The sequence below is a fragment of the Trichomycterus rosablanca genome, chromosome 17 (genome assembly GCF_030014385.1).
Source record: "Trichomycterus rosablanca isolate fTriRos1 chromosome 17, fTriRos1.hap1, whole genome shotgun sequence".
NCBI classification, from domain to species: Eukaryota; Metazoa; Chordata; class Actinopteri; order Siluriformes; family Trichomycteridae; genus Trichomycterus; species Trichomycterus rosablanca.
Window position 1 is genome coordinate 30,037,315 of NC_086004.1, and position 24,539 is coordinate 30,061,853.

The window sequence follows — 24,539 nt, forward strand, 5'->3', positions numbered from 1 at the left end:
GGAGTTTGTAGATGATGGTGTTTGTTGGAAGTTGGGTTTCTATGGGAGTTTGTTGATGGTTGGTGTTTCTAGGTGGTTGAATATTAAGATGGTGGTGTTCGTCTACACTTGGATTTGTAGATGTTCTAACATTGAATCAGCTTCTAACCTGAGGGTTCTTGGGTTTTATTGGTGAGAAGCTTTCAGACTGGAGGTCATCTCTGCCAAGTTTTTGGACAGGTGTACAAACCTACAGGTGTTTTGTTTATGAGCCCTGAAGCAGGCTGGGATCTGGTTATTTTGGGATCTGCTTGCTCTAATGTGGGCTATTTTTTCCTGATCTTGTAGAGAACGTTCCTGTAGAAGCTAAACTCCCGTGGCTAAAACAAGCTCAGGAACTGGAGGAGACCAGAGTGACCAGCGAGGAACCATCGTAAGTTTGAGACTGTTAGAAACTGTTGTGGCTGAAATGTGTGGGTGTCCCGATACTTTTGACCCTGTGTTGCGTCTCTCAGGTTCGTTCCTGGCCCGTGGTCGTCCTGCAGCGTATCGTGTGGCGTCGGCCTGCAGAGGCGGCGCGTGAAATGCCAAGTGTTCCTCTCGTTTACCCGAGCTGAGGTGGAGCTCCCGGAGGAGGAGTGTGGTGAGGAGAAACCCGCCCTCCGGAGGTCCTGCACCCTGCCACCCTGCCCGGGACCTCCGGATCCGCTCCAGCGCCACAGGGAGGGTCCGAACGTCCCTGCACAGACGGGCTACGTCTGGGAGTACAGGGGCTTCACCGCCTGCTCCGCCTCCTGCGCTGTAGGTGAGTCAGTCTGAACAACGCTGATGCTATTTATTATTATTATATCTGAGGGTGGCACAGCTAATAGAACAGGTCCTGCATGACATGGACCACCTCCAAAAACCTGCAGAAGGTGGATTGGCAGCTCTTTTGCACCCTCCAGGTCTGAGTGAATCTCTGTGATGGATGGGATCCGTTTAGTGGACAGTTTATCCAATGCAAATACAAGCAATTGAGGCTTAAGGGCCTTCCTTAGGGGCCCAACTGTGGCATCAGGGTGATTGTGGGCCAATTGTATGATTTGGCAGCAGCAGTGTAATATGGCAGCAGTCGTATGATGTAGCAGCAGTGGGGTGGTGGTGTGGCAGCAGTGGGGTGGTGATGTGGCAGCAGTGGTGTGATGTGGCAGCACAGATCTGAAGTGGCAGTAGTGACGTGAAGTGGCAGCAGTGATGTTATGTGGCAGCTTTGGAATGATGTGGCAGCAGTGATGTGAAGTGGCAACAGCAGTATGAAGTGGCAGTAGTAATGTGATGATGTGGCAGTAGCGGCAGCATTGATGTGGCAGCATTGATGTAAAGTGGCAGCACTGATGTGAAGTGGCAGCAGCGGTATGATGTGGCAGCACTGATGTGATGTGGCAGCACTGATGTGAAGTGGCAGCAGCGGTATAATGTGGCAACAATGATGTGAAGTGGCAGCACTGATGTGAAGTGGCAGCAGCGGTATGATGTGGCAGCACTGATATGATGAGGCAGCAGTGATGTGAAGTGGCAACTATGATGTGAAGTGGCAGCAGTGAGGTGTTGATGTGGTGGTAGCGGTTGGATGTGGCAGCAGCAATAGGAATATAACAGCAGCTGTATAAAGTGGCAGTTTCAGGTGATGGGCAGATGTTTCCAGAACCCCGGCTGATGTGCTCCTCTCTCTCCTCAGGTGAGCAGGACGCGGTTATCCGGTGCGTGACGGCGGTGGGGTGGGGCCCGGTGGAGGACTCGCTCTGTGGCGACGCCCTCAAACCGCCTGCCATGACGCGCATGTGCAACCCTCAGCCCTGCCCGGCCAGGTACGGCATCTCCACACCTGGTGGTTTTGAACCTGATGCTAGACGTGAACCTGTGGAACCCGAGCGCTCTGGGTTTGTGTGTTCCAGGTGGGAAGCGGGCGTGTGGAACCCGTGCTCGGTGCCGTGTGGGGCGGGGCTGCAGACCCGGACCGTCTGGTGCGTGAGAGGCGCCGGGGCGAACCGGAGCGAGTCGGTGTCGAGTTCTGAGTGCGGAGGGATCCGACCCGCCGAGGTCCGAGCCTGTAATCAGGTGGAGTGTGGAGCGAGCTGGGAGACGGGCGAGTGGCTGGAGGTAACGGCATACACACACACACACTTACACACACTCACACGCACACACACACTCACACACACACTCACACACACACACACGCACACACACACTCACACACACACTCACACACACGTGTGGGCTAAAACGAAGCGTTGTGTGAACCTGGGTTCTAGTCTCGATGGTGCCACGGGGAGGTCTGATGGGGTGTGGCCTCCTACTGTCTGGTGAAGGTTTCCAGCATGATCAGTGGAGGAATAGATAAAGCAAAGTGTGTTCCTCTGTAGGTCTCAGGGTTCCTTGGAGAACCTCTCATAGATGACACTCTAAGACGTTTGAACGTTGTTGAGGACCAGTTAGGAACATCTGTTCAGGTTTATAAAACTCATCAGAGTCAGGGTGACGTTAGATGTTTTCTTGTCATTGTTGTAGCGGCTTTAGGGTTTCCTAGAGAACCTGTCGTAGATGATATTCCCAGAAGCTTCTGAATAAAGGTTCCTCATGACCCATATTGGACGATCGAATGTTGTTGAGGGCCAGTTAGAAACGTCAGTTCTGGATTATCGAACTCTGCACAAGTTCCAGAGAAATGCACAAGTTCCGAATGTCAGGGCGACGTTATGTTGGGGTTCCTTAGAGAACCTGAACATCATCTGATGTTGTTCCATGAAGCCTCTTAATAAAGGTTCCTCATGACTCCTGTTGGACGTTCAAATGTTGTTGAGGACCAGCTGAGAACATCTTTTCTGAATTATCGAACTCTGCTCAAGTTCCAGAGAAATGTTCCAAATGTCAGGGCGACGTTGTGTCAGGGTTCCTTGGAGAATTTGAACATCATCTACAGATGATGTTTCAAGAAGGTTCTAAAAAGGTTCTTCATGACCCCTGGAATGTTGTTGAAGACCAGTTGAGTTCTGAGGAGCATGCAGGAACAGTGTGTGTGTGTGTGTGTGTTGCAGTGCTCCAGTTCATGTGGAAGTGGAACGCAGTGGCGCAAGGTTTACTGTCGGCAGCGTCTGGCTACCGGAAGCTTCCGGCGCCGCGGGGACGACGAGTGTGATGGAGTCAAACCTGAGACGCACCGACCGTGTGTCAGCACGCGCTGTCTGCAGCCACAACTGGTGGGCGGAGAGTGGTCCAAGGTGGGTGTGAGCGGTCCAAGGTGGGTGTGAGTGGTTCTAGGTGGGTGTGAGTGGTCCAAGGTGGGTGTGAGCGGTCCAAGGTGGGTGTGAGTGGTTCTAGGTGGGTGTGAGTGGTCCAAGGTGGGTGTGAGTGGTTCTAGGTGGGTGTGAGTGGTCCAAGGTGGGTGCGAGCGGTCCAAGGTGGGTGCGAGTGGTCCAAGGTCCACACTGATACTGGTCTGACTGGTCTGTGCTGTGTGTGCAGTGCTCGGTGAGCTGTGGGAAGGGGATCCAGCGCCGGGAGCCGGTGTGCAGGAGACAGACGGCGTCCGGTCAGCTGGTCACTCTGGACCGATCGCTGTGTGTCGACCTTCAGCCGCCGCCCTTAATCAGGAGCTGCAGGATGAGCAGCTGCACCAGTGAGAACCACTTCATTCCTCTCTGACCACATACTGTACTGACCACCTACTGACCAGATACTGACCACCTACTGACCACCTACTAACCACCTACTGACCAGATACTGACCAGATACTGACCAGATACTGACCACATACTGTACTGACCACCTACTTACCACTTACTGACTAGATACTGACCAGATACTGACCATCTACTCACCACCTACTGATCACCTACTAAGCACATACTGTACTGACCACCTACTGACCAGATACTGACCACATACTGTACTGACCACCTACTGAACAGATACTGACCACATACTGTACTGACCACCTACTGACCAGATACTGACCACCTACTGGTCCTGATTGCAAGGCAGGAATCACTTAAGTCCGGGTCAGAATCTCAGTGGTTTATCAACAAGCCGGCCTACATGGACAGTCGGGCGTAACCCAGCGATGGGTTGGCGCCCTGCCCAGTGTTTTAAGGTGGAACCGGACCCATTGCGACCCTGACCAGGAATACTTTTGGTCTCCTCCTGTTATGATATTTTGTCATGTTTACGTTCCTCTTTTTCCTTCCCTGCAGGACACAAGTTCTCCAAAAAGCGATGCCCTCGAGTCCTGGGCCTGAGACGTATCTACATCCAGACCAGGCAGGAGAAGAGGCTGAGCTTCACCGTTGGGGGGCGAGCTTATCTCCTCCCGAAAACCTCGGTGGTGGTCAAGTGTCCGGTGCGGCACTTCCCTAAATCGCAGGTACGCTGGGAGAAGGACGGGGTGGAGCTTCAGAGCTCCGAACGTCTGAGCGTCACCAAATCTGGTGCCTTGAGGATCTACAGCCTGGACGCCGCAGACATCGGTCAGTACCGCTGCTGGGCCAATCAGGACTCAGACGTCTTCACCTTGAAGCTGATTGGCCATGATAACAAGCTTCTGGAACGTCCGGATAAACGGAGCTCCAAAACGTTCCTGGAGAAGCCGCCAGGTTTCGGGATCTCCAAGTGCCAGGATCAGGAGGACCAAGGGTTTAAGAAGATCCAGAAATCAAGTCCAGGCTGGTTCCAGAAGAACGAGCTTGATCTGGAGGAGGAGGAACCGGTCGATCTGGGGAACCACCTTCTAGCATCCAGGACCGCTGCCGGCTTGGTGATCACCGCTGACTCGGCTCGGTTTGAGGAACTCCTGAGGAACATCAGCACGCTGGCGGAACGAGTAGACGTGACGGACGACCTGGCGTCCCAGCTCATCACCAGGCTGATGAAAGAGACAGCGGCGCACCAGGTCAAGGAACGTCCAGACGGAACCCCGAATTCCTCGGAAGGAGCTCGTGTGAGAAGCAGAGCGACCATCGTTCGTGACGGGTCTCTGGGATCCACCATGAGCTTCCAGAGGGACCTGAGGGTCGACGTGGGGAGCACCGCGTACGTCACCAACGCCACCCGAAGCCTGACACTTCTCTGTCCGGCTCGAGGAGACCCGACGCCCACGGTGTCCTGGAGCAAGGACGGACGTCCCCTACGAGACGGGTAAGCACGTGTCATGCACAATTACAAGCCCCTCTTTTTTGGAAGTAAAAGTACAGTAGAAACACACAAAAAATTTGGGATGGGGGCGTGTTCCCCCTTGTGTTCCTGGCGGTAGGTAGTAGGGAGTAGGTACTAGGGAGAAGGGAGTAGATAGTAAAGAGTAGGGAGTAGGTGGTAGGGAGTAAGGAGTAAGTAGTAGGGAGTAGGTAGTAGGGAGTACAGAGTAGGTAGTAGGGAGTAGGTAGTACGAAGTAGGTAGTAGGGAGCAGGGAGTAGGTAGTAGGGAGTAGGTAGTAGGGAGCAGGGAGTAGGGAGTAAATAGTAGGGAGTACAAAGTAGGTAGTAGGGAGTAGGTAGTACAGAGTAGGTAGTACGGAGTAGGTAGTAGGGAGCAGGGAGTAGGGAGTAGGTAGTACAGAGTAGGTAGTAGGGAACAGGGAGTAGGGAGTAGGTAGTAGGGAGTAGGGAGTAGGTAGTAGGGAGTAGGTAGTACAGAGTAGGTAGTAGGTAGTAGGGAGTAGGTAGTAGGGAGTAGGTAGTAGGGAGTAGGTAGTATAGAGTAGGTAGTAGGGAGTAGAAAACAGGGAGTAGGGAGTAAATGGTAAGGAGTATGAAGTAGGTAGTACAGAGTAGGGAGTAGGTATTAGGGAGCAGGGAGAAGGTAGTAGGGAGTAGGTAGTAGGGAGTAGGTAGTAGGGAACAGGGAGTAGGTAGTACGGAGTAGGTAGTACAGAGTAGGTAGTAGGGAGTATGGAGTAGAGAGTAAATAGTAGGGAGTACGAAGTAGGTAGTAGGGAGTAGGTAGTAGGGAGCAGGGAGTAGGGAGTAGGTAGTATAGAGTAGGTAGTAGGGAGTAGGTAGTAGGGAGCAGGGAGTAGGTAGTATAGAGTAGGTAGTAGGGAGTAGAGAACAGGGAGTAGGGAGTAAATGATAGGGAGTATGAAGTAGGTAGTACGGAGTAGGGAGTAGATATTAGGGAGTAGGTAGTAGGGAGCAGTGAGTAGGGAGTATGGAGTAGGGAGTAGGTAGTAGGGAGTAGGTAGTAAGTAGTGAGCAGGGAGTAGGGAGTAGGTAGTAGGGAGCAGTGAGTAGGGAGTATGGAGTAGGTAGTAGGTAGTAGGGAGTAGGTAGTAAGTAGAGAGCAGGGAGTAAGTATTAGGGAGTAGGTATTAGGGAGTAAGGAGTAGGGAGTAGGTAGTAGGGAGCAGTGAGTAGGGAGTATGGAGTAGGCAGTAGGTAGTAGGGAGTAGGTAGTAAGTAGAGAGCAGGGAGTAGGGAGTAGGTAGTAGGGAGCAGTGAGTAGGGAGTATGGAGTAGGGAGTAGGTAGTAGGGAGCAGTGAGTAGGGAGTATGGAGTAGGTAGTAGGGAGTAGGTAGTAAGTAGAGAGCAGGGAGTAGGGAGTAGGGCGTGTCAAGTAACAACACTTTTCCGAAGTACTCCCAATCCCACGTGACTGAGCACAGCGGGTTCTGTTCTTCTGTCCTGAGCTCTCACATTTCCTGAATCTTTGTACAGTATCATGTACGGTAGACGGTAAAAGATCTAAATTATTTGCGATTTTAGATTCTCTGATGCAGTTTGGAACACAGTGGTGAACCACGACCCATCGCTTCTTGTATTCATGTCATTTGTCCCCATTTTTGCGACAGTGTTGTTGCACCTCGGTCGAGCATCCGGCACTCGGGTTCATTTCCAACTCCGACTAAACAAAACAATGAGCTTTCACTTCCAAACTCCTGCGTTTAGCACGTAATGCTCTCTCGGCTCGGCTCCCTCCAGGGTCGCCCTGCGGTCCAGAAACGTTCTCTGGTAAACACGGTCAGCTTGTACCCAGACGCTCGCCAAACATCAACCCGCCCGCCAAGACGCGGCTGTCCAAACACCGGCCCGAAATCAGCTCGCTACCTCATCCCAGAGGCTCGGCGATCGCGGACAGAGACGCTGGCACCGAACGTGGCGTTTTAAATCCCGTTTTCATCATCAGGCTCCTCACGGTGTTTAATTTAGGACCGAATTTCTCAGACGTGTCCAGACGTGTTCGGTGTTGTTCTTTGTGCCGGAGCTCCGCCGCTGATGTGCCTAAAGTCTACAAATAGGTGACAAATTAAAGGAAAAAACCACACCTGTGTTTTTGGAACGTGTCCAACCACCAGGAACCGTCAGAGCGGCCGCCTGTGGAACCGTACCGGATCAACAGAACCGTTCCACCGTCTAACCAGTCGCTTGAGTGTTTCCTGTAGAAGGTGGGTCGGTTGGAGATCTGGTGACTGTGAGGACCACGGCTTGTCATCTCTTGGTCACATTGTTCCCTTTTCTCACTGTGCAAACCAGAGCTACATGATTCCCTCACTGTAGGGGGTCAAGCGTTTAGTCCTGCACTGTTCTCTTGTATCTGTGCTGGAACTGGTTCTGGTTACTACAAACTAGCAAACCCTTTCGAAAATGGAACCTGGCGATTACGTACGTGGATGTGGGCGTTCTTCCATTTGGGATGAAAGATGGCCGCTTCGTCGGCGTGTCGCGCCCACGTCCTTGAGCGTCAGATCATGTGACCACGCCAACGCTTTTTGTGATTTGAAGCGTTTCTGGTTTACATGGCTGCAACGCTTCGTTTCGCAGACGGCCGATGCTTTGTCACTGCTGGTTTGTTTTCCTGGCAGAAAGGCGGGTACACAACGTTACTATGGCGACGCAGGATCCGTTGCCCATCGGTTCCAGAACAGCGACATTACGGATCCAAAACTGCGCCCGTTTTTCTAGCCACGAACCTTTGACTTTGTGAAGGAACAGGAAAAGGGAACCGTTCAGGATTTCGGCACCACGGCAGTAGAAAAGCGATTTTGGAATCGCAGATCAGGTGTCCACATACTTTTGACTGTCGGACTGTCGTTCCTCTAAATGCCTCCCAGATTTTTTGCTCCTGGTCCGTGGCGCTTCACCCGCTGCCGGTTCCACTTCACGGCCAAAATAAACCGGCGTCCCCCGGCGACCCGACGTGCCGCACAGTGAGCGTCTACATTCCGGCCTGGCAGAGCAATATTTACACTAGATACCGGCGGGAGGAGGAGGTAAATATCGGGGCACCGCGGTACGCCGGGCGCATCAGATTGCCGGAGCGGATTTTGTACCACCGGCTCCTCCTGGAAGCAAAACATCAGAATCGAGACTGGAGCAGAAACCATCCTGATTAGGTTTTATTTGTGTAAGGGATCCCAGTGGTCGTGTTATCAGATCTCCGGAGCTCAGAGCGGTGAGACGATCTTATCTCGCCGTGCGCCGGCTGCTTTATTCGGTGGAGCGGATGGTATCGGGCTGCGATCTAGTCAAGTCAAGTCAAGTCAACTTTATTTATATAGCGCTTTTTACAATATACATTGTCTCAAAGCAACTTTACAAAATCCAGGACCAACAGATACAAAAACCCCTGTTGAGCAAGCCGAGGGCGACTGTGGCAAGGAAAAACTCCCTGAAAATTACAGGAAGAAACCTTGAGAGGAACCAGACTCAACAGGGCCCATCCTTCTTGGGTGGTCTGGAGGATACTTTAAATAAATACACGATTTACACAAATCATACAAACACAGAATTGAATGATCTAAAAGTCATACAGTGGTAATAAATAGATAAATAAACAATTAAATAATAATAGAGTTGTTATCCGCTCTAGTCTTCAATAAAGTCTGTAGTGATTTCTTGTCGTTGCAATTACTCCAGACCCGTCACATCTGACAGGAGCAGCATCGTTGTCCCGGCAGTCTCGACTTTAATCCTTAACCTCGGCGGGTAAACAGGTTTCCATCAGAATGCCCTCGGGGTAAAACAACAGAGAATGTAGTTAATAATGTACAATGCTAGTTGACAAACAGTTTTACAGAGAGTTTTAGACTCCGGCAGCCCTAATTATTACAGCATAACTAAAAGGGAGAGCGAGCAGGTAACAAGGTCATGAAGGCTTTCACAGGACATCAGCGCCCACCTCTCCTACCCAAACCAGAGTGATTGGACAAGAGAGGCAGAACGACAGCGACCCAACATCCCTGATCACCACAAGTTTCTATGACCAAGAACCCCCAAGCTCTGCGCCTTTGTCTATACTAATCAAAAGCCTGAGAAAATAAATATGTTTTCAGTTTAGACTTAAACATTGAGACTGTGTCCGAATACCGAACAGAGGCAGGAAGATTATTCCAGAGTTGTGGAGCTTTGTAAGAAAATGCTCTTCCACCAGCTTTGGTCTTTTTAATTTTAGGAACTATAAGTAACCCTGCATCTTGTGAACGAAGTGGACGTGCTGGGTTGTAGTAATTAATAAGCTCACTCAGATACTGTGGAGCCAGACCATGTAGCGCTTTATAGGTTAGTAAAAGTATTTTGTAATCAATGCGAAATTTAACTGGCAGCCAGTGTAGAGATGATAGAACAGGAGTGATATGATCAAATTTTTTAGTTCTAGTTAGCACTCGAGCTGCTGCATTTTGAACTAACTGGAGTTTGTTTAAGGATCTACCAGAGCATCCAGTTAGAAGAGCATTACAATAATCTAACCGAGAAGTTATAAACGCATGGATCAGTTTTTCGGCGTCATTAACAGATAGTATATTTCTTATTTTAGAGATATTACGCAAATGATAGAAAGCAACTCTAGTAATATTATTAATGTGTGTATCAAAGGAGAGATCTGAATCTATTGTGACACCTAAGTTTTTTACATCTGGGCTGGGAGTAACAGAGAACGTGTTTAAGTTTAGCACCAGGTTAGACAACTTGTCTCTTGCAGCTTTAGAGCCAACAAGTAAAACCTCAGTTTTATCTGAATTAAGTAAAAGAAAATTACACGACATCCAGTTTTTTATGTCGTTTACACAATCTTCTATCTTACTGATTGTGTCAGTATCATTTGGTTTGGCTGATATATACAGCTGTGTGTCATCTGCATAGCAGTGAAAGTTTATGCCATGTTTATGAATAATTTCACCTAGTGGAAGCATATAGAGTGTAAATAATAGCGGTCCAAGTACCGACCCCTGTGGAACACCACACTTTACTTTTGTAGTTTCTGAGCATTTATTATTTACATAAACGAATTGAGAGCGGTCAGTCAAATATGATTGAAACCAAGAGAGTGCGAGTCCTTTAACACCTACTGTATTTTCTAGCCTCTCCAGTAAAATGTTATGATCGACCGTATCAAACGCTGCACTAAGATCTAATAGAACAAGAAAAGAGACACATCCATTATCAGAAGACATTAACAACTCGTTAACTACTCTAATTAATGCGGTTTCGGTACTATGGTTGGGTCTAAATCCTGATTGAAATTTTTCATGAATACAATTTTCATTCAAATAAGAACATAGCTGTTTGGAAACGACTTTTTCTAATATCTTTGAGACAAAAGGAAGGTTTGAAATTGGCCTATAATTAGATAAAACATGTGGATCAAGATTAGGTTTTTTAATCAGGGGTTTAATAACAGCACTTTTAAACAATTTAGGTACATACCCAAGGCTAAGGGATGCATTGATTAATGTAAGCAGGGGCTCTACAATAGCTGGGAGTAAATCTTTAAGTAAACGAGTTGGAACAGGATCGAGTATACACGATGATGACTTCGATGATTTAATCAACACAGTTAGTTCATTTTGGGAGATTGGATTAAAGGAATTTAGTTGGATTAACTCGTTACTATTATCACCAATGCTGCTCGGAGTGAGTCCATACTTAACATTGGCAAGTGACACACTCTGACTCTGAAGTCGTATTTTTTCTATCTTGTCATTAAAGAATTTTAAAAAATCATCACTGGTACAGTCGGGCGGTATATTAGATTCAGTTTCATTGACGTTTTTAGTTAATTTGGACACTGTCTCAAAAAGGAATCTAGGATTGTTTTTATTTTTCTCTATTAGGGATGAATAATATAAAGATTTAGCTTTTATAAGTGCATGTTTATACTCAGTTAGAGCATCTTTCCAAGCAATCTTATACACCTCCAGTGTAGTGTGACGCCACTTACGTTCTAATTTCCGTGCTGCTTGTTTAAGTGCGCATGTGTGGTCATTGTACCAAGGAGCAAGTTTTTTCTCCCTAATCAGTTTAGTTTTGAGTGGGGCTACGTTATCTAAGGTTGTGCGCAGTACGGTCTCTAGGTTTTGAGTTGCCTGATCTAGTTCTTTAGGTTCTGATGCTGATATATTTGGTAATTCTGGTAGGCAGTTTATGAACGCTGCTGCAGTTGCAGATGTAATAGTGCGCTTACATTTAAAACGATTTGGTTGCTGTATATTATTGGACAGGGACACTTCATATATTAGTAGGGAGTGATCAGAGATTAAGTCATTCTGTGGTATAATTTCCAGGTTGTCTATGTTTATACCATAAGTAAGTATTAAATCTAAGGTATGTTTACAGCGGTGAGTGGGTCCTGTTACATTTTGGGTGATGCCTAAGGATTCTAAAATAGAATCAAACGCAATTTTGAGTGGATTACACTTATCCTCATAATGAATATTAAAGTCACCAACAATTAAAGCTTTCTTAGTTGATAAGACTAATTTAGAAAGAAAATCGGCAAATTCGTTAAGAAATTCTGAGTAAGGACCAGGGGGTCGATAAACAGTAACCAGTTTAAACATACTATTTTTATCAGATGAACATTTATTGGTTATGTCAGAGATAAGAACTTCAAACGAGTTTGTTATGGGAGATGATTTTACAGTAAGACCTATGTCTTTATCATAAATTGCGGCTATTCCTCCACCACGACCGCTAAGACGTGGCTTATGTTCATAACTGTAACCCGGAGGAGATGCTTCATTTAAACCTAGATACTCATCAGGTCTAGCCCAGGTCTCGGTTAAACACAGGGCACTAAGACAATTATCTGTAATTATTTCATTTACAATTACTGTTTTGCATGCAAGTGACCTGATGTTTAGAAGTCCTAACTTTAGTTTAACTTTACTAGGGTTTTCATGATGCTCATTTAGATTAATTTTAATTAAGTTATTATGACATACTTTTTGATTTTGTTTTGGCTTACACCTGCCACGGTAAACAGACACAGTCTCAATGGTTTGTGACCTAAGGATTCCGGGTGACGTCCGATGGCGACTCGCAGACAGTCGGTTAGGCCTGTTAGTCTGCTGCCTGGTCTTGGCTCTGGATAGTCATTTAACACTATCTGCCGCTACACTAACGCGGTGGTAAAGCCTGTCACCTATGCTGCAAGAAATGCGAGCAGCACCCTCCCACGTGGGGTGGACACCATCCCGCTTCAAAAGACCAGGCCTTCCCTCAAAGGTGGACCAGTTATCTACAAAATCGATGCAGTTTTCTGAGCACCATTTAGACATCCAGCGGTTCAGCGACAACAACCTGCTGTAGGTTTCGCCACTGGGTCGAATCGGTAAGGGGCCAGAGCACACTACTGCCTCAGACATCGACCTAGCTAACTCACACACCTCTTTAACATTACTCTTAGTAACCTCAGACTGCCGTAAACGAACATCATTAGTGCCGACGTGGATAACAATCTTCGAAAATCTACGATTAGCATTAGCCAGCACTTTCAGGTTTGCTCTGATGTCAGGCGCCCTGGCCCCCGGAATACAGGTGACTATGGTTGCTGGTGTCTCTATGGGGGTTGCAATACGCACGTGTCGGAGCTGAGAATCTCCTATAACCAGAGCACTTACATTAACAGGCTTCTCAGCGGGTGGCTCACTGAGTGGGGAAAACCTGTTGGACACGTGCAACTGAGATGGTCGGTGCTTTTCCCTACGACTATGTCGCCGAGACGTCACCCACGTGGTGGTAGTCCACGTGGATCTACCACCCACGTGGACTCGTCTGGTTTCCTCCACGTGTGACGTTCTCTGAAGACGTTGAACCCTGAACTCTGTATGTCTGCTCTGTACATCAACTCTACATGGCCAAAAGTATTTGGACACCTGAGCACGAGCTGAAAACCACAGCCAGGAATATAAAATCCACCTGAATTCTTCTGAGAGCTTCCACAGGGGACCAGGAGGCCTGGCTCACCAGCGAGGTTCCAGTTCATCCTAAAATTGTTCAATAGGGCTGAGATAAGGGTTTCTGGGTACCACTGTTCCTCCACATCAAACCCGTGTTAGGAAATGAGACGAAAGGGGAACATGATGAACGTGACCAGAGAAGAACATGATGAGAAGAACATGATCACCAACTGTAGATGGTGAAATGTCAAAAATCCCTGCAGTTGTGTTCTGAAAATCTTTGTTCTTCTCTGGTCACGTTCTTCTCGTCATGTTTTTCTCATCACGTTCTTCTCTGGTCACGTTCTTCTCATCACATTCTTCTCATCACGTTCTTCTCGTTGCGTTCTTCCCACAGTGGTTTTTATGTCTCATATTTCGCGTGTGTGTCCTCTGACCCGCAGGGTATCGTGGGATAGCGGCGGAGCGCTGCGCGTGGTCGACCCTGGCACCGAAGACGCCGGGACCTACAGGTGCACAGCGAGTAATGAAATGGGGTCTGATTCAGAAACCACGCGAGTGCTGTGGACCGGTAAGCTCCCCCTCTCTCCTAATTCCTGATTGGAACCCATGCCAATGTAAACCCTGCTTGACTGTGGACAGTGACACGACTGGTGGCCTGGCACATCTTTCCTGTGGTTACCTGTCTTCTTCCTCTCTTCCGCAGAACCTCCTTCCATCGCCGCCTCCCGGACGAACGTTTCCCATCTTCGCGGCGACAGCTTGAACGTGGCGGTAGGGGGGAGGGTACGAACCCGCGTGGGCGCCAACGTCACCCTGGACTGTCTGGTAACAGGTGAGTGGGATCTTCTGAAGGTCTGGAGATGCCTCCAACGTCAGCTCAGGATCCACAAACGTTCCTGAGACACTTTTTTGGACAACGTAGGGTTCGTTCATGGTGCAAACGTTATAGCGGCGGGCAAACGTGGCACAGGAGCGTTGGCGTGAGGGTTCCCGGTGGCTTCTGGACCCGGGAAAATCCATCTAGCGTGGTTCTCTATGAAATACACCTTAACTACGGCGAGTCTTTACAAGCCTACCAAGGACTCAGCTCAGACTGAGGAACATCAGACCCCAAAAAGGAGGAACATCTTCCTGCTGTGGGAATTTGTGACCCTTCGGTCTAGAGAGCATTCGTCAGGATGAGAAAGTGGAGGTTCCAGTTCATCCCAGAGGTGTTTGATGCGGGTGCCACACCAGTGGAATCGATTTTAGCAGTGGGTGTGGCCGAACATCATTCAGGAGGGGCGTCCACATACTTTCGGTTGGTTTCTTCTGCGTGAGAAGTTCACGAGCGCGTGTGCCAGTCCCGTTATATAAAGCTTACGTCTTTATGCCGTATATTCAGACGTGTTTCCTGATTAATCGCTCTCATGTTGCTGCACCGCCGAACGTTTTGGATAATTAGCGTGAAACGTTGTGTAAAGCTAACCAGCGGCTCAGGACGCCGGCCCCCGGCAGCCCGATTTATGGCGTTCCTCATCGTTACCCGGAGCTGATTTAGCGTAGCCGAGCGCGACTCCCGCGGTTTGATTGAACATGGAGTTAAGTGGGGGGGCGACTCGCGTTCCTGCGTTTGTTTTTTATGGATGTTTATTGTTTTGATCTTCGGGATCTCTGGGGTTGAAAAATTTGGCTCGACCCTCAGAGGCTCGCGGCTCACCCGTAGCACTTAGCCTCGCTGCTAGAGGGGTCCGTCAGGTCCTGATGGAGCGTTACAGACAAACTGGGTTGATGTTCTCGTCCTTTAAAGCATCCACTGGTTTTGGTTAAGGGCGTAACAGTGCCTTCCTGGTCCGATACCCAAAATTCTGATCCAGTGCTGCCTGGACGGTGCCCAGGAACGGCTTGGACTAATTTTATTACCCATAATCACCTCTGTTTTTCCGTCAGCGCAGTTTGGACTGTGTGTGTAACTGTAACAACAGCGCCTCCTGGGGGAAGCTGCTTACAATTATTTTTATGTTTACATTTTCAATATTTAGCGGACGCTTCTATCCAAAGCGACTTACATGTGTGACAGTATACAGTCTGAGCTATTGAGGGTTAAGGGCCTTGCTTAAGGGCCCAACAGAAGCAACCTGGCAGTGGTGGGGCTTGAACCAGTGACCTTTGGATTATTGGTTTAGTACCTTTATTGCTAAGCTACAGCTCCCCATGTGTAATTAGCAACTGCCCTCTCAAACACAACATACGTAGAGTCACACTACGCCCTACGTGTCTCTCCATCACCCATAGCGGCACCGTGACAAACCAACAGGAGTCGCTGTTGTAGTGACAATGAGAATGAACCCTTACCCGGCCGGTTAGACTCTCGGCGGTGCTATCGGACGACCAGGCGTCTACACAGACGACCGTAGCCCTGCAATTGATTGGCACCCAGCCCAAACAAGACCCACAGCGACCCTGACCAGCATAAAGCCGTTACTGGAAATGAAATGAAACGACCAGGTAAGTAGAGCGGCTGTTGTTCATCCAGACCTGCCATATTCCCACACAGGCTGGCAGATAGGGGGCGCAATCGGGAAGAGAGTGCCGTTCTCTTTGATCTACACTTCAAAGTGTCTCTGCGCCTGATCGATCGTGATTTTCTGTAAAGCGGGCGTCACCCTTTCCTCATCGTTTACCAACTTTTTTTTTTTGGAGCAGGCGTACCTCAGCCCAGTGTGAGCTGGCACCGCGTGGAGGGCGAGTCGAACCCCAACGTGATTCGGCTAACGAACGGCTCCCTGCTGCTCTACAACCTGACGCTGCAGGACGACGGGACCTACGTCTGCACGGCGTCCAACGCCATCGGCAAATCAGCCGCCGCCACCGCCATCCACGTGACCGGTGAGATTCTGCCTTTTCTTTTCTTTAGTTTAGTCGTAGCCAGTTCCTCTTCCCCTGCTGGAGACCCTGATGGTGTACGAGGAGGGTATATTCTCCTGACACGCCCTCACTCTGACATGTCCACGCTCCACCGACCCCTTCTCATTCACTCGAACGGGCACAAATCCCCACAGACGCAGAGCTAAACTCCTTCAGATAAAGATGTTTAAACGCAAAATGTATATAGAAAAGCAAACGGTATTAAAATAGAACGACTTATATGTGATCTCTTCTGAAGTGTGTCTGTGGGAATTTGTGCCCGTTCCGCATTAAATCGTATCTGTATTTAAAGCAGGCGTCCGAATACTTCTGGCTGAAGGTTGTAGGTGAATGCGATGATGATCGTGGTTGTTTTTTTGGTGTTGCAGATCTCAGCGCTGCAGCCACCGATGAGAAACACCACGCTCTCCCGGACCTGACCAGGAGACGAGTGGTGATGGCCTCTCGTACCGGGAGCGTGATCTCCGTCAGACCCGGAGACGCCCTGAGGATCGGTAACGCCCTCGCCCCTCTGTAGTGGTTTTGGTCAGTTGCCCACAGCCGCGCCCGGGAAGTGGATATGACTTCACTTACGTCCGGTGTTATTGATGAGGACGGGGGTAGAAGAATGGTTAGGGTGTGGGGCTTGGGGTATCGACGAACAGGAGGGGTCAGGGTTTGAATCCTGGCACTGCCAAGCTCATACCTGATCAAGGCTCGTAACCCTGATGCCCCTGGGTGTGTCCGGCTGTGTTCAATTTACCAAACTGGTGTACAAACTGGTGAACCAAGGGGGCAAATACTTTTGCACATCTACAGAATTTGCATTTTTTAGGATATTTGGGATCTGAAGGGTTTGGGGTTTGTGCCAATATGAATAAAACCATTAACCGGATGCATCACCGCCCTGCACCACCCACCGTAAAAACACATTAATGACCCCGACTGTGTGAGAGCATCGGTAGGAATTCTGATTCATCTCTTTCTTCCGCATTTTCAGGCTGCCCGGTCGTACCGAGCCACAGGAAGCCGATAAAATGGACCTACGAGAACCGGACCCTGGAGCAGATCCCGGGCGCACATCACCGCACCCTCGCTGCTGGCCGCATCCTGGAGGTGAGCGCCCCGGGCGCCGGGTTCGAGGGGCGCTTCTCGTGCCAGACGCTGGCCGATAATCGGCTGATCTCCGCCTGGATCCACGTCCTCTCGCAAGGTCAGTGCGTAAGAAATCCTGTTTTAGTCATATCCATTTCCCCTTTGTGAACCTGCTTCCGCCTGCACAAGCCCCGATCGGATCCTTCTGTTCCACTCGGGTTCCTACAGAGAGCCGTATAGCGTACGGAGTGTGTGTGTGTGTGTGTGTGTGTGCAGATTTGGAGTGGCGTTTAGCTGAATGGAGTGTGTGTAGCGCCTCCTGTGGGAGCGGAGGATCTCAGAGCAGGAGAGTTCACTGCACCGCTGCCAGCGGGCGCGAGATGCCCGCTTCATCCTGCCGGAACCTTCCCAGACCGTCCACCCTGACACGACCGTGTAACCTCCACGACTGCCCTCCCAGGTACCCTCACACCCTTCCCCCACCCTCCAAACTGTATGCAGTTACTGACCGCTTCTTTTCATCTGCCAACGTCACGCACTGCTGTCTGTGAATCATCCAGCTCTAGTGCAGTTCCACCGACCAGCCAGTAGAGGTCGTGATCCCAACAGTAATGACGAACCCTATCAAACTTCTTTGCCCGCTGGTCGCCCAGCCTGGTTGAGATTCGAGTTAGAGTACCAGAGATCAGTGTGTGACTCTCCGTGCGTGATACGGATCTCCGTATAAACCCTCATGGTGCAGGTGAAAAGAAGCGGTCTGTGCTGCACGTGTCTCTGAGGAGGCGTGTGTTAGTCACGACCCTCCTCGTTCAGGAGTGGGGGTCTGCAGCAGTAGAATTGAGGAATTGGAATTGAGGAGTGGAAAATGTTATAAATAAAGAAAAATTCTAGATATTAAAGCTGGTAATTAAAGGCTGTTTTTTCTTATTAATTTTATTTAGTAGCTTTTTATATATATTATTTTTTAACATATTTTTATATTTATTATTATTATTATTATTTATGTATCTGTGTATTTTAAAAATCTGTATTTCATATCAATGTTTTTTTATTTTTTATGTTTAACATTTTTTTTGATTTATTATTTTTTATGTACCTGTTTATTTTTATTTTTGTAATTAAAGAAAATTATTTTTTATTCACAATAAATATGTAAATACATTAACAATACTTATATTTGTGTAACATATTTTTATATTTATTATTATGTTTTTATGTACCTGTTTATTTTTATTATTATTTTTAAATAAAAGAAAAATATATTTTATTTACAATAATATATTAAAGATGTAAACTAATCATAATGTTTTTAAAAATCTATGGTTCATATCAATATTTTTTATTATATATATATATTTAACGTTTTTTGTATTTATTATGTTTTTATGTACCTGTTTATTTTTAATTAAAGAAAAATATTTTTTATTCACAATAATACGTTAAAAATATAAACTAATTATTTTATTTTTTTATCCACATTTCAGATAATTTTTAAATAAAAATAAATGTAATAAAATTCATGTAGAAATATTTTAGAATGAAAGAAATTCAGTCGAGCATCATGGACTCAAACCCCTGAAGTTCCAGTCTGATTCTGTGCTCTTCCTTATTTTAAACACCGTCCCGCTGATCTCCCGCTGATCTCCCACTGATCTCTCGCTGATCTCTCGCTGATCTCCCGCTGATCTCCCGCTGATCTTCCGCTGATCTTCCGCTGATCTTCCGCTGATCTCCCGCTGATCTCCCGTTGATCTCCCGCCGCGTCCTCGTTCCCCCGCTAATAAATCACGAACCGAACGAACCGTCGGTCAGACCTGGAGAAGATCCAGCACAAACCCGAGCTCGGCGGCGTCCACATTCCTCACCGACCTGTTAAAGAGCTCATCCGTCATCTCCAGTTCCCCTCGAGTCCTCCGGGGGGCGACGTGAAGACCTCAGCACCCCATCAATCACCCGCGAGGAGAAGCTGGACCCCTGAGCGCGGGGGGTCTCACGGCTACTGTTACCTAATACTAATAAAACACTCAGCGCTGGAACATTAGCGCTGTCACGAGATTCTGGAGTGTGTCTGCTGGGATTAGTGCTCATACAGAGTTTTGGGCAAGGTGGGGTGGAGTTCTTTAGGTTCTCCTGGTTCTCCAGTTTTTTCCGGTTCTCAAGATTCTCCTGGATCTCTTGGTTTTTCTTGTTCTCCTGGTTTCCCTGCTTTTCCTGGATCTCCAGTTTTTTTCTGGTTCTCCAGGTTCTCCTGGTTCTCCAAGTTTTCCTTGTTCTTTGGGTTCTTCTGGTTCTCCAGGTTCTCCTGATTCTCCAGGTTCACCTGGTTCTTCTGGTTTACCGGGTTCTTCTTGTTCTCCGGGTCCTTCCTGCTTTTCCTGAATATCCAGGTTTTTTTTTAGTTCTTTAAGTTCTCCAGGTTCACCTGGTTTTCCTGGATTTTCCTGGTCCTCCTCTTCTGGTTAACCAGGTTCCTCCTGTTTTTTAAGTTTCTTTCAGGTTCTCTTGGTTCTCCTGGATCTCTTTGTTCTCTTGATTCTTCAGGTTCTGCCATATTTTGACTAAACGGGCACAAATTCCCACAGACACACTTTAAAGTCTCTCAAAGCCAGCCAAAATTTGGGTTTTGAGCCACGCCCAGCGCTGATGCCTGAGAACCAGAAGGATGTGTGTTTTAGTCCCAGTTTGGATTCTGCTGTAACCAGTGTGTGATCTGTTTTTGTTTCCAGCTGGGTTTCCACCGTGTGGTCCGAATGCTCGGCGTCGTGTGGCGGCGGGTTCAGGCGGCGGCGGGTGTGGTGCCAGCTCCTGGAGGCGGGCGGGAGCGTTCGGGTTCTACCGGACTCGGCGTGTGAGGGAGCGGCTCGTCCTGAGCACAGAGAACCTTGTGTGGCAGATCCCTGCGCCGAGTGGATCACCGGATCCTGGGGTCAGGTAGATCACTTCACTCGTTGACCAACAGCTGGAACCTTTGATAGGCTAATAACCTGTTTGGTGTAGCGATTACCCATGATCCTCCTCTGTGTGCAGTGTTTCGGGCGGTGTCTCGGCCCCGCAGTGGCCACTCAGAGGCGGGCGGTGACGTGCAGGAACCTGAACGGTTCCGACTCCAACGCCACCTGTGATCTTGAGGAACGGTGCGTACGACTCAGTGCAAAACTCAGAACTCTTCTTTATACTGTTCCTCACTGTTCCTCTGTTCCTGTTCCTCACTGTTCCTCTGTTCCTGTTCCTCACTGTTCCTCTGTTCCTGTTCCTCACTGTTCCTGTTCCTGTTCTTCACTGTTCCTGTTCCTGTTCTTCACTGTTCCTCACTATTTCTTACTGTTCCTCTGTTCCTCATTGTTTCCTCACTGTTCCTGTTCCTTACTGTTCCTCTTTGTTCCTTTGTTTCTCATTATTTTACACTATTCCTGTTTCTCTGTTCCTCACTGTTCCTCACCATTCCTCTGTTCCTCACTGTTTCTTTTTTCCTCACTGTTCCTCTGTTCCTGTTCCTCACTGTTCCTCTGTTCCTGTTCCTCACTGTTCCTGTTCCTCACTGTTCCTCTGTTCCTGTTCCTCACTGTTCCTCACTATTTCTTACTGTTCCTCTGTTCCTCATTGTTACTCACTGTTCCTCATTCTCACTGTTCCTCATTGTTTCCTCACTGTTCCTGTTCCTCACTGTTCCTCTGTTCCTGTTCCTCACTGTTCCTCTGTTCCTGTTCCTCACTGTTCCTCTGTTCCTGTTCCTCACTGTTCCTCACTGTTCCTGTTCCTGTTCTTCACTGTTCCTCACTATTTCTTACTGTTCCTCTGTTCCTCATTGTTTCCTCACTGTTCCTGTTCCTTACTGTTCCTCTTTGTTCCTTTGTTTCTCATTATTTTACACTATTCCTGTTTCTCTGTTCCTCACTGTTCCTCACCATTCCTCTGTTCCTCACTGTTCCTTTTTTCCTCACTGTTCCTCTGCTCCTCATTATTCCACACTGTTCCTCCATTTCTCACAGTTTCTGATCTTTATTGTTCCTTGCTGTCCCTCACTGTTCCTCTGTTCTCAGGCCGCCCTCCGTGAGGAACTGCACGGCAGAGATGTGTGACGTCCACTGGAGGGCGTCGCCCTGGCGAACCTGCACGGCAACCTGCGGAAACGGTTTCCAGTCTCGCAGGGTGGAGTGCGTTCATCGCCGTAACAACAAGACGCTACCGGACCTGCGCTGTTCCTGGCAGCACCGCCCGGCGTCCTGGCAACACTGCAGCATCACTTCCTGTGGCAGTACGTCCGCAGCGACTCTCACTGTTCCCCGGGCGGGGCAGGGGGGGGGCGTTCCCACCGCTAATTAATTAATACAGACGAGATAGAACCACAAATTCTACAATCCAGGACATTTTTATTACTGTTGTACATCAACGGCCAAAAGTATCTGGACCCCTGAGCATCCCGTCCTGTTCCAAAACCACGCCCATTCATTCAAATATAAACAGCCACGCCTCTCTCAGGGTACACTTACCGTGAGATTTTGGAATGTCTTAGGAATTTGTGCCTGTTTAGTCGAATAGCCATATTTGAGATCCGACATTGTTCCTCACTGTTCCTCAGTTTCACTGTAACTCGCTGTTCCTCACTGTATTAATGTTCCTCACTGTTCCGCTGTTCCACTGTTCCTTTTTTATATTAATGTTCCTCACTGTTCCTCTTTGTAATAATGTTCCACACTGTTCCTCTGTTCCACACTGTTCCTCATTGTTACTTGTTGTGCTTCAGTTCCCCACTGTTCCTCACTGTTCCCCTGTGTATTGATGTTCCTCACTGTTCCTCACTGTTCCTCACTGTTCCCCTGTGTATTAATGTTCCTCACTGTTCCTCACTGTTCCCCTGTGTATTAATGTTCCTCACTGTTCCTCACTGTTCCCCTGTGTATTAATGTTCCTCACTGTTCCTCACTGTTCCTCACTGTTCCCCTGTGTATTAATGTTCCTCACTGTTCCTCACTGTTCCCCTGTGTATTAATGTTCCTCACTGTTCCTCACTGTTCCCCTGTGTATTAATGTTCCTCACTGCGCCTCACTGTTCCTCACTGTTCCCCTGTGTATTAATGTTCCTCACTGCGCCTCACTGTTCCTCACTGTTCCATACAAGTTCTAGTTTGGCTGAAACACCTGAACTGAATTCTAAGCAGGGCGTCCACATACTTTTGGCTGTGTGGTGTATCGGCACCCTTGGTATAGATGTATTATTATAGATGGTAACTAACCACGTGTGTGTTTTTTCTGGTTGTAGACGAGTGTAAGGATACGACGCGGTACTGCGCGGCGGTGAGGCGGCTCGGACTCTGTTCCGTCGAGCCGTACACGCGCCGGTGCTGCCAGTCCTGTTCTAAAGATTCGGACTCCACCTAGCTCGCCTGTCGGCCGGGAGCGCGCTCAACACGGACACGCCGTTCCTACACTGATGTACATGCTATATATATATATATATATATATATCAGACCACCGGGGGGCGCCAGATTCACCCAGAAACTCACTCGACACCTCGTCGGCCGTTAATCTGTTTTGCTATGACAGAGCGGAGATAAGCTCACTCAGTATCACTCACAAGCCACTACAGCGCCCCCTAGATGTAGCTAGCACTGTTTACCGCTTACCTACCGTGTTGAGAACATTCCCAGTCATTTACTCTCCGACTTCAGAACGCGGTTCACGCGTCTGATCAGCACCTGAGGAAGGAACCGCGGGGGGTCCTCACAACGCTCGACCTGACAACACCGGAGAGGCAAAAAGTGCCGTTTTGGGGACCGATTCAGTAACTGCACTGTGTGTGTGTGTTTGGACGTTAATGTGGACTGAAGGGAAGTATGTTTTATTTTTAATGCACCGCTGAGCGATGAGAAGCTGCACAGCGCCCCCTTCTGTGTTTTTAATTTATACCAAATGTGTTCATTTTTATTATTATGGGGACTTGAAGCGGATCATGTTGGACCGTTCACGTGTGTGAAGGGAAGCTGAAGCGGGTACGGATGAAGACTTCGTACGGACTCTATAACCACACGCAAAAAGTTAGCACAACGTTTTCTTTTAAGCGTAGCACGTTTGCTCGGCACCGCTGTAATCGTCTGGCCGTGTCTGGCGGTCTGAAGCCTGGATGGGGAATAGCGTCCTCTAATGTCTGGTGTGCCAGCCTGAGGCCCTCTGTGTCCGGCGCGGGTGTCATGCAGCCAGCAGGGGTCACCGGACTGCACAGGGGAATTAAGTACGTCCAAACTGGGACGGTGCAAACAAGGGAAAGAATTAATAAAATAAATAAAAATAAATCAAATAAAATAAAGAAGCTGTTTTTTAAACGTGTTGTTTTGTGTCGACAACTGGTAGGAAATGAAGCTGGTGGGTGATAGAGAATTTAGGGAAGGTCCGCTCAGCCGCACTCAACAGCTCTGGGATGAAGCGGAACACCGACTGAGGCTCTCTTTGACCATACAAAGGGCACAAATTCCCATACACAGAGGGTCACTCTGTTTGGTCGGGCATCCAAATACTTATGACTGTATAATTTCAGGATGAATTTTGCGTGTGTGTGTGTGTGTAAATGTATATGTGTGTGTGTGTGTGTGTGTGTGTGTGTGTAAATGTATATGTGTGTGTGTGTGTGTGTGTGTGTGTAAATGTGTGTGTGTGTATATATATATGTGTGTGTGTGTGATTGTGAGTGTGTGTGTGATTGTGAGTGTGTGTGTGTATATATATATGTGTGTGTGTGTGTGTGTGTGTGATTGTGAGTGTGTATGATTATATGTATGTGTGTGTGTGTGTGTAAATGTATGTGTGTGTGAGTGTGTGTGTGTATATATATGTGTGTGTGTGTGATTGTGAGTGTGTGTGTGATTGTGAGTGTGTGTGTGTATATATATGTGTGTGTGTGTGATTGTGAGTGTGTGTGTGTATGATTATATGTATATGTGTGTGTGAATGTGTGTGTGTGTGTGTGTGTGTAAATGTATATGTGTGTGTTTGTGTGTGTTTGATTGCGTGTGTATGATTGTGTATGTGTGTGTGTGTGTGTGTGTGTGAGTGTATGATTATATGTATATGTGTGTGTGTATGTATGTGTGTGTGTGATTGTGTGTGTGTGTGTGTGTGTGTGATTGTGTGTGTATGTACTGTATATGTGTGTGTGTGTGTGTGTGTGTGTGTGTAACACAGTTCTTCTATATAAAGTCTCTTTAAGTACGATATCGTACCTGAAGCGCTTTCCATAGTTACGTATAACGTGATGAATATAATTGGGATGTTGGAACAGGACTGCCTGAACTTACTCGCCCACGGAAGCACGTTTGTGTTAATAAAATAAATCCACTTTATTTGCAGAACTTTATTTATTATTTATTATTAATGATTATCGGCATACAGAGCGATCTGAGAAAACCCGCCACTCGTCCTCCTGAGCGCC

At 48.0% G+C, this 24,539-nt stretch overlaps 2 protein-coding genes across 2 annotated transcripts in view; both read left to right on the forward strand.

Moving 5' to 3' along the window:
- LOC134331136 (ADAMTS-like protein 3) overlaps positions 1 to 416 on the forward strand; it is a 43,549-nt gene extending 43,133 nt beyond the window's left edge. The window contains exon 15 of the mRNA XM_063012417.1: positions 328 to 416. Coding sequence (XP_062868487.1) covers positions 328 to 416 — 89 coding nt within the window. The remainder of the gene's footprint in view (positions 1 to 327) is intronic.
- A 32-nt stretch (positions 417 to 448) lies between these two features.
- On the forward strand, positions 449 to 23,436 carry LOC134331209 (ADAMTS-like protein 1). Its single transcript, XM_063012516.1, has 17 exons — positions 449 to 456; positions 495 to 784; positions 1,700 to 1,829; positions 1,917 to 2,121; positions 3,060 to 3,242; positions 3,487 to 3,640; positions 4,146 to 5,154; positions 13,575 to 13,702; positions 13,838 to 13,966; positions 15,820 to 16,002; positions 16,410 to 16,535; positions 17,021 to 17,233; positions 17,392 to 17,575; positions 19,842 to 20,046; positions 20,143 to 20,249; positions 21,156 to 21,370; positions 22,376 to 23,436. Exons 1-17 carry the CDS (start codon positions 449 to 451, stop codon positions 22,492 to 22,494), a joined length of 3,588 nt encoding a protein of 1,195 aa, XP_062868586.1. The 3' UTR covers positions 22,495 to 23,436.
- The last annotated feature ends 1,103 nt before the right edge of the window (positions 23,437 to 24,539 follow it).

Bases quoted from the DNA above. Each gene is read 5' to 3' on its own strand.
- LOC134331209 (XM_063012516.1), top strand. The intron at 3,243-3,486 runs GTGGGTGTGAGC...CTGTGTGTGCAG, and splicing joins TGGGCGGAGAGTGGTCCAAG to TGCTCGGTGAGCTGTGGGAA. The intron at 16,003-16,409 runs GTGAGATTCTGC...TTGGTGTTGCAG, and splicing joins CACCGCCATCCACGTGACCG to ATCTCAGCGCTGCAGCCACC.